The sequence below is a fragment of the Spinacia oleracea genome, chromosome 2 (assembly GCF_020520425.1).
Source record: "Spinacia oleracea cultivar Varoflay chromosome 2, BTI_SOV_V1, whole genome shotgun sequence".
Taxonomy (NCBI): Eukaryota; Viridiplantae; Streptophyta; class Magnoliopsida; order Caryophyllales; family Amaranthaceae; genus Spinacia; species Spinacia oleracea.
The window spans coordinates 71,670,093-71,680,262 of NC_079488.1; the positions used below are offsets into that span (position 1 = coordinate 71,670,093).

At 32.9% G+C, this 10,170-nt stretch overlaps 1 protein-coding gene and 1 long non-coding RNA gene across 2 annotated transcripts; both read right to left on the reverse strand.

Moving 5' to 3' along the window:
* Nucleotides 1–3,116: 3,116 nt before the first annotated feature.
* LOC110804556 (uncharacterized) lies at nt 3,117–7,503 on the reverse strand. Its single transcript, XR_002537761.2, has 2 exons — nt 5,408–7,503; nt 3,117–3,397 (listed from the first exon to the last, which is right to left on the reverse strand). It is a non-coding gene; the product is annotated as an uncharacterized lncRNA (long non-coding RNA).
* Nucleotides 7,504–8,281: 778 nt separating this feature from the next.
* Nucleotides 8,282–9,850, reverse strand: LOC110804555 (uncharacterized). Its single transcript, XM_056836045.1, has 3 exons — nt 9,610–9,850; nt 9,426–9,514; nt 8,282–9,376 (listed from the first exon to the last, which is right to left on the reverse strand). Exons 1-3 carry the CDS (start codon nt 9,848–9,850, stop codon nt 8,282–8,284), a joined length of 1,425 nt encoding a protein of 474 aa, XP_056692023.1.
* Between the last annotated feature and the right edge of the window lie 320 nt (nt 9,851–10,170).

The window sequence follows — 10,170 nt, forward strand, 5'->3', positions numbered from 1 at the left end:
GAATGCTTCTGCCGCTTCCTCACCCGAGTTGTGCTTCCACAAAAAGTTAAGGAAATTGCGAACTCACCTCTCCAAGTTAAGGTTATGACCATCTATTCGAATTCCAAACTCAGAGGCTGCCCAAATTCGTCGAATCAGTTCACAGTCTCTTAACATATGTTCTAACGATTCCAGGGCGTTATGGCAAAACACACACTCCACTTGAACCCCCCACACCTCGTCTTTGTAGACCCACCGTAGTTACAATCGCGTTATTCATGATTTTCCAGCCAAACAGTTTGCATTTTGGCATAGTTTTCATTTTCCAGTACTTCTTCCAAAATAAGTCTTCCGAGCTTTCACGGTCCCCGTTCCGAAGAAAAGTGCAACTTGATCTAACCGTGAATTTTCCGGATTCTGTGCCTCCCCAAACTAGCATGTCCTCCCTTTGAGTCTTGCTCAAGTGTGTCGCGAGAATACTTCTCGCTATCGCATGAGGGAATAACTTCCAAAGCATCATCGCATTCTAATACCCACGCTCCGTAATAAGCTATGACACCCAACGTGACCTCTCTTCACTCACCCCCATTCCACGATTCTTGAAACCTACTTTCCCACACCTCAACCAGATATCCTCCACAATGTCAATAGATTTCCCATCTCCTACTATATGTGTCAAACCTAAATCGAACGATGTGGCCGCATTGCACATACTCCTATGTATCCTCATTACCCAACCACTTAACACCTACGTACCCTCACTATTTACTTTATGCAGATAGATATGACTTTGAGGCAGGGAGGGGTCTCCACACTCGTAACCACCTAAAATATTATCCCCATCCTCTCCACCCATGATTGGAACAATAGTATCAACCTGGCCACCCCACCCAATCATATTCCCACCCTGAAGGGTAAAAATTAAATTTATCCCCGCTCAATCCCCCACTCGTCTATCTACACCAGTCTCGAACCAACCCCTAGAATCAATATTTTTTGTTTTGGTAAGAGAATTTTGAATTTTAAAACACTAATCGAGAGTCTTCGACAATTTGGTTGTCTGATTGGAGTAAATAAACAAAACATTAAATATGTAGGTTAGTAAGTTCATTTTGATAGATTCACAATAAATTAGTTGAAAGATAAGAGAGACGTACGGGGCTAATAAAAAAATCCATGCATCCTCGTCCCGTCACCCGGGGCGAGTACATTTTTTAACCCCATCAATCCACCAAATTTCCTCCACCCCGCCCACCATGGGCGGATGCGCGGGGGCATATCTCACAAAAAACCCCACCCCATTAACAATCTTTCGTCCCTATATATTTGTTAAATAAGTCACTTTGTCTATTAGCTAACTTTTGAATATATTGACATAATTTTATTACTTAAAATTGATTGTATTAACTATAATATTGATGAAAATATCTAAAAGTGACATACACAATTAGAATTGGGTGAGGGTTCTCAAATCCTATAATTCAAACTCGCCCCATCACCAAGTTGGGTACACGTTATCCTCATATCTGCTCACCAACACCAAATTTCTATTTATTAGTCAACCATCAGTATTTTTTTCGTCGTTAGCCCAATCTAAATTTCGAACTCGCCCATATCAGGTGTGATGCATGGTTTATATATGTTAATTTTACACGAAGTTTTATATGTAAGTGATATTACAATCCTTTACGTTAACATAAAAAAATATTTTTGTCGTTGCAAACATATTAATAATAATAATAATTTTGTAATAATATAAGATACCACTACGTACAATATAAACCCTAATTATAAGATATAACTATTATAAAGTATACGTTGGCTTATGGAGTTAGAAATTCCAAAATCATATTTTCCCCTTCACCCCAAATATGATATAATATGATACAATGTATATTATTATTAGATCAAATATGTTACATTTTAATGTGCACCTACTTTATTCGACCAAATATTCATTCAAAAATGTCATGTTCCACTCTCTTAACTCAATTGACTCATCTAAAAATTTATCTTAATCATCACCTTTTAAATCTAACTTAATATAAATCTTAAAATAGAAAATTAAAATTTCCTAAGTTATATATATATATATATATATATATATATATATATATATATATATATTATATGCTCACCTATCTTATCTTGCGTATTATGTCTTTTTTATATTATAAGCTTTTGATTTTTATTACACATTTTTTAATAAATTTGTTAGAAAAAAATATAAATTCATTCGATCTTTATCATTGTCATCTATCACATACGCAGTTAGTACCCATTTTATATCCCGGCCCACCACTTATCTTATTATGATTCTTTTCATAATTTTGCAATAACGTTCTTTATTCTGTTCTCGACTATATAAACATAAACAGAGGGATCAGAGTATTTATTTATTAAATTTTTGTGTCAATATTACGACATACACTTCATTAAATTTGTTTTACAATTGCATGGACATAATATGAAGCGCATCGGTTGCGTTGAAATATACTCCGTATGTCGTAGTAATACCATTTAATTTTTACTACTTTACTAAAACATAAATTATAAATGATATATTTTTAGTTTGACAACAATATCTTTTAAAAACATACTTCATAATAAGGTATTGAAATGAAGTATATCCTTTGCGTAATTGATTTGTTTAATTAGGAAAGGGAAAATAGCCGAAAAATATTTTTAGTATGTTTATTACTAACATAATCTTTAGTAATAATGAAAATCAATAATAGTTTTCCTTAATTAAAGTGTTATAATTATTATTTTTAAATTAAAAGAGAGGTGAATCAATGAGTGACATTTGTCATCACCACATTGATTTCCTCTCCTTTAATATCTCTATTACATAAAGGATCAACTAAGGTTAATTTCGTAATTACGATTTTCGTGTACCCCAGGTAAAAGACAAAAATACCCCCCATAGTTTTACAGGTTAATTTAACTACAACCCTGATTTGATTGAAATAATATAACACCCAAAATTGTGATTATGGGCACATTAGGTGTACAATTCACTGTAGTACCACATGATAAAATCTTTTTTATCTCTATTACCAAAATTAGGGTTGATCGAGAGATTAAATCAGGAAAGAAATAAAAATTAAGGAAAGAAAATATTACAATTATTACAATTGCCAAATGAAACGAAAATTATTATAAATCAAGAAACGAATAATGTTACAACTTATTGTAATTGACATACTAAATCAAAAACAGTAAAAAAAATCTACAGAAACCAAAAGAAGAAAAAATTCTCCAGAAATCAGGTAAAAAAATAAAACTTCTCCCGTACTGCAAATCTACTATACCGTACTGAAGAAAGCAGAAGAAAGCCGTTCTCAGAAGAACCACATCACAGTTCTTTCTTCTTGAAGTCGCTCCCATACACGTAAGTAAACTTTTCGCACGAATCCTTGCAAAAAAAAAAAAAAAAACAGAAATTAAACCATTTTTTAATAATAATAATTCATGAATTTTAATACATAACAATAGAAAAACCAGACATTAAACAATTAAATTTTTAACAAATTAATGAATTTCTAATTTAATTATATGGACATATTCAAACTTCAAGGTTAGAGCCATTAAAATCTGTCTATGGATAAAAATACAAGGAATTATTGTACTCTTCTGCATGTTTTTACTCCGTATATTTTTAATATTGTCTGTTATGGAAAACAATGATGTATTAGCGTGACATTTTAAAAAACATGGATATACTATGACAATGATGTATTAAATTGCTTGACGGTTCAAAATATCAATATAAAAGTATTAGTTTTGAATAACAATGTAATAACTAATAATTCTCATTTAATAGTAGAGAAGTCATCATGGGGTAAAGAATTGTGAATTTTATAAGTCTGGATATAAAATTTAATATAAGACTAGAAATAAAATAAAAACAGAAATTATATTCATGAATTTTTATGCTTAAATAAATGTTCTTTTTAAAGATTTTTGCTATGTAAATTGAATGTCACACTTGCGTTTATTTAGTTTGCAGATTTAAAAATGTAAGGTATGTAATATTCATGCTTTTATATAGATTAGTCAATTATTTTCTATTTTAATTCATGCTTTTAGTTAAATAATCTCTCACATTTTTTTTTAATCTGTAATTGCAGATTTTAGAATATAAGGTATGTGCATGTATAGGATTTTGGGAGAGTGCATTAGCTTCTGAAAAGACATAACGTAAATTTGTGTTATTAGAATTATGATTTTAAATTAATTGACTTGCATTGGTTTTTATGCAGATTTTAAGTTGGATTTGAAGTTCATAACCAGATACAACAACCAACAACATATGGTATGTGCCCCGTCAATCTCTTAAACCTAAAAAAAATAGTAATAGGCATACTTTTAACTGATTTTAATTAATTATTTCAGATTTTTATATTCAAGCTTTTAATTAAATAATATCTTATTTGATTTTAATCTCTAATTATATATTTTATTGATTAAATAAATAGTACTTAACAATAATTCATGATATTATCAATTAAAAGCATGAATTATGTAAATCAAAAATCTGAAATAAATAATGGTTTTGCAGGTTATAATTTTGATTTTAAGTTCGATTTTATGTTGGCTGTTAAGTTCATCAAGGCATACAATAACCAACGACATAAGGTAAGTGCCCAATCAATCTCTTAAACAAAATAGTATAATATGCATGCTTTTATTGATTTTCATTCATTATTACATATTGATGTTCATGCTTTTAATTAAATAAGCTGTTATTTGATTTTAAAATATCCTTCACAATTTTAATTATCAAGTAACTCGATCATACATATGTTCTATAAAATTATAAAATGATTATTACATCTAGATATAACTTATAAATAGCAAAAGGGAAAAATATACTTAAGGTACACATGCTTTTACTGATTTTAATTAATTATTATAGATTTGAATTAGTTCATGCTTTTAATTATATAAAACGAAAAGAAAATCATTTAATTTCATGGGAACTAAATCAATAAATAAACACCTAACAACATACAGTCACTTTTGATCCAATAAGAATCACAACCAGTAAAATATGATTAAGAAATAATTATTACATATTTTAGTTCATGGTTTTTTTACATAAAACGAAAATAAAATCATTAAATTTCTTAGTAACTAAATCAATAAATCAACACCTAACAACATACAGTCACTTTTGATCCAATAAGAATCACAACCAGTAAAATATGATTCAGAAATAAAACATTCAAAGCAGCTATTTATGTTCAAAACTGCACCAAACTAAAAAAAACTAATATAGTAACAAACAATATAACAGGTGATGCGTGCGAAATTATTTGAACCCAAACTACACTAATTTAGCAAGATTAATTAAACTTAAACTACACTATCCCATCGGAAAGCCAAAAGATAAAAGCACATTTCTCAATAGGAAAGCAATTACCAACTATGTAACCGTGCACACAACCAAATTATATCAGCTTACGTGGAAATAACTTCAGAACCCGTCACACCATGAATGGTCTGCATTTTATCTAGGCACTAGCTTTATGGAACTCATCTAAAAAAAGATATAGTTTCAGTAAAATAAATAAATAAATAACACATACAGTAAGACAAGACACACACAAACAGGCTAATAAGGCTATGCTCATTAAAAAAATCAATTGAAAACAATTAGTTATTGATTTAAAAAGCTGAATAGTTATTCATTTAAAAAACTAAAAATTAATTAAATAAGGAAATATCATTTTAAAAACTGATTCAGCATTACAGAATCCATTGACTCGGAGTTGCGAGCTATCAAAAAATGAAAAAGGAATTATCTGGCGCTAATTAGAGTCAAAGGAAACAAATCAATTGAAAACAACCTCTCTACAAATGCAGGGGTAAGCTAATCTTAAAAAAATTAAAGCTAATCTCTAAAATGACCCATCATGCTTAACGTCACCAAATTAAAATAAAGGTAAACTAAATTCAAACAAACAAAGACAATAAGTAAAACAAAAATCAAGATCAAAGTTGATCCAAAATAAAGAAATATGTAGTTGAATTAAACACTTTATTAACTGCGAAGTATGCATTAGTAATTACATGCAGTTGAATCCTCACACATGCAGTTGAATTAGACACTTTATTAACTACTCCCTCCCTCCGTCCCGGAATACTCGACCCAGTTTGACCGACACAGAGTTTAAGGGACTTGAATTGACTTATTTAATTTAATAGGTAGTAGTTGATAGTGGGGTATTATTTTAATGTAGTTAGTGGGAGGTGGGTTAAGAGGTGGGGTTGGGGGAGAGTAGGGGTTGAATTTTTAATTATTTTTTGTATGGAGTAGGGGTTAGGTGGGTTAATAGGGGTGGAGTGAGAAATAATATAATATTGTTAGAATATTTCCATTTTTAGAAACAAGTCAAGTATTAAGGGACAACCCGATAAGGAAAACAGGTCAAGTATTCCGGGACGGAGGGAGTACAAAGTATGCATTAGACTACATCCTCCTTCAACAACCACAACAACAACAACATCTCATAGGGGGATTTTGATTCAGCTCACACATGGAGTTGAATTAGGAACCTTATTAACTACGAAGTATGCATCTGTAGTTACTAAAAGAAATCATGATCAAAGTTAATCCAAAAAAAAAAAGATTTTCTACAAAAAACCTAATTTAAAGGATAAGTAAAACATATAGAAGGAATCTACTCCGTATCAATTAAGAGTGAACTTAAATATTAAAAATATACGGAGTAAAAACATGCAGAAGAATAAAAGAGGAAATCTTAAAAAACTAAACAAATTCAGAGTGATTTCACATGCCTGGCCAGCACCTCGGCAACGCCTCGCTCAGCACCTATGCACCTTCCTCTCCAACCCATCGACGCACACAACATGCAAACCAAGGTACAAAACAATTATTCAAGCAACAATTAAGCAAACGAACCCCAACAAAAATAAGTAAAGCAACAATTGATCCTATTAATCCCTAAATAACCTATCTATTTCTATTCCACAAATAAATATTTTTCATGAAGTAAATTCCGATTAAAAACCCAAAAACATCAAACGATAAAACCCTAAAATGCTAAACCAAGCCCAAATCAGGCTGCATCTATAACAAAAAATACTGGAATTACAACACCATAGAGAAATTAAAACGAAGAGATGAGGAGTTCACCTGTGAAGATGTTGAACAGATCTCAAAACCGAGTGGTAGGAGAGAGATAAATGAATTGCTGGAGACTCAATTAGGTGAGTGTTTTCGCCATTTTTTTTCTCATATCTTCTTCAGAGTAGTTGGAGATGCGGTGAGTTAGATAAGAGGTGCGACGAAATCGCCATTTTTAGATGAAAGGTGCGGTGAAATTAAGAGAGAAAGGAAATAGAAAGGAGAGATGGAAAGTGCGGGGAATTGAGGAGAGCGAAAGGAGATAGAAAAAAGATGAGTTACAACGGCGAAATGAGGAAAGAGAAAGGAGATAGGAAGGAAATAGGTTTTAGGAGAGAAAATGGCCTTGGATTATGCGTGTGAGGAGATAAAAAGGAAATGGGTGGATTACCCGTATTTGATTATGTTATTTATTTTCTTTATTAATTCCTATTTGACTGTGTTGATGAGTGAATTTTTTTAAAAATAATTCAAATAAAATACATCTATGTTAAAAAATCATTAAAATGAAATAATTAACATGTTTAAATTAAAGTCTTCTTTTAAGAGGAAAATAAAAACTCTAATTTAACCTAATATTTTTAATTATACTTCACTCTAATTTAACCTAATTTAACCTAATATTTTTTAATTATATTTCACTCTAATTTAACCTGATTGTGAGGAAAAGAAAAACTCTAATCTCTATTATATAAGTGAAGAGGGGAGGGACGTTTTGGTAGCATCACTTTTCGTGTCCCCCACACAAAAGACTAAAGTACACTCAGTTTTAGTACCCCTAGGTCACGCTCTACCTTTCTCTGTCCGCTGAAAATCAAGTGATTGAAAGCTAATTTAAACCCCTGCCACCATTGAGCGACTCTCTCTCTAATTTAAACCCCTGCCACCATTGAGCGACTCTCTCTCTCTCTCTCTCTCTCTCTCTCTCTCTCTCTCTCTCTCTCTTCATCTCTCCCTTTCTCTCTCCTCTCATATTTTAATCTTTTTGAATTTTCTGCTCCTCAGATCTCTCCCCTCCTTTTTTTTTTGCTAGGCAAGTAAGGGAATATATTAATGCTCAAACAAATTACAACCTACGCTAGCTCAATGGGAAACAGACCAACTAGGTTGGACTCCTTCACCAAAGAACTAGGAAAAACTAAGCCATTACAAGCTCATAAACCATAAGCTATCCTTCCTACTTACTTTCTTAGGCATTACATACAAGATTCTCTCCTTTACAGATTGCTTGATCTTACTCACCACATGTTGCATAGTTGGGACAGAAGAATTCCAGAAACTGCTGTTTCTACTATGCCAAATGAAGTACACTGCTGCTGCCAAGGCTGCATAGACAACTTGCTTCCTGAATTTTGTCAATCTACTATGACTTGTCACTCTCAGAAGCTGGAGTAGAGTACAGGATAAAGCAGATAAATTCAACCAAACTTTAAGTGCCATAATACATCTGCTACTGTAAGGACAATTAAAGAACAGATGAGAGTGTTCCTCATCATACTGACCACAGAGAAGACATGTTGCAGAGTTGGAAATTCCAATTCTTGCCAGTTTTGCAGTGGTTTGGAGTCTTTCCTGCACAGCTAACCAACAGATGAATCTATGCTTGGGAATGTTTAACCTATTCCACACCATACACTCCCAATGAATCAGAGGTTTTACACCAATGATCTTCTCATAAACACCCTTCACAGAATAGTGAGTGATAGCAACAAACTCTGCCTGAGTATACACTAATTTGAGCATCTCTTTTGTAGCACATATCCTTTTCCAATACCAGCTAGCAGAAGCTTTAGGCTGATAAGTCCACCAATCCCCATCCTTTACATACACTGCATTAATCCACTTAATCCACACATTATCTTGTTTAGAAGCAATAGCCCAGACATACTTTCCCATACTGGCTATGTTCCATTTGAATACATCTCTGAAACCCAGACCCCCATATTTCTTGTCACAACAAGATCTATCCCAGGAGATGTTGCTTGGCTTATTGCTGTAAGCCTGTCCACTCCATAGGAATGCTCTGCACACTTTGTTAACATTCTGCAACACCTGTTTGGGTAGAATGAAGATTTGTGCCCAATACATGTGAAGGCTAAGCAAAACTGAATTTATGAGATGCACTCTAGCTGTGTAAGACAAGTTCCTAGAACTCCATATTTTAGTTCTAGAAATCATCCTATCAACTAAAACATCACACTGAGCTGCAGTGACTCTCTTAATTAGCACATATAGGCACCCCTAGATATTTAAAGGGAAAATTGCTTCTGGTGAAACCAGAAACACTCACAATTCTAGCACAATCTCTCTCAGGCATACCACAACAGTAGATAGCAGATTTGTGTTTGTTTGCAAGAAGACCAGTAGAATCAGAAAAAGCTTAAAAGCTTGAAGCATGAGATAGACAGATGGAAAATCACCTTTGCTACACATAATGAGATCATAAGCAAAGCACAAATGGGTGAGTTTAATACCTTGGCATCTAGGATGGAACTGGAATAGATGATGTTCACTCATTTTATGGGGGATTCTGGAAAGATATTCCATACAAAGAACAAACAGGAGAGGAGAGATAGGATCTCCCTGCCTTAATCCTCTTGTAGACTTGAAGAAGCCATGCATTGTGCCATTTAACATTAAGGAGAATTTTGGAGTGGTCACACATTCCATGACAAGATCCACAAAATCACCTGGAAAGCCTAACTGGTTCATCATTTCCTGTAAAAACTCCCAATCTACAGTATCATAAGCCTTTTGCAAATCAATTTATCATGCAACCTGGCTTAACACCTTTTCTGCCATAATTCTTTACTAAATCTTGAACCACCATGATATTATGTGGCACCCTCCTTCTCTCCCCTTCTGTAAATTCTTCCATTAACCTAGCGGCGAAGTCCGACACCGGAGAGTTTACCGGCGTGTTAGTCGGCGGAGTAAGGCACCTTAGGGAGCGCCTTACGGACCTTCTTAAACCTTTGTTCGTCGGAGCTGAAGCACCGCCACTACCTCCTACATCATTTGATTTTTTTTTCTGA

What these genes read in the sequence shown, in the direction of transcription:
- LOC110804555 (XM_056836045.1), bottom strand. Translation starts at nt 9,850, where the DNA reads ATGATGAACCAGTTAGGCTTTCCAGGTGATTTTGTGGATCTTGTCATG. An exon ending in GTTCCATCCTAGATGCCAAG is followed by an intron (nt 9,515 to 9,609) that starts GTATTAAACTCA and finishes CAAGCTTTTAAG; the next exon opens with CTTTTTCTGATTCTACTGGT. An exon ending in AGAGAGATTGTGCTAGAATT is followed by an intron (nt 9,377 to 9,425) that starts GTGAGTGTTTCT and finishes TTAAATATCTAG; the next exon opens with GGGTGCCTATATGTGCTAAT.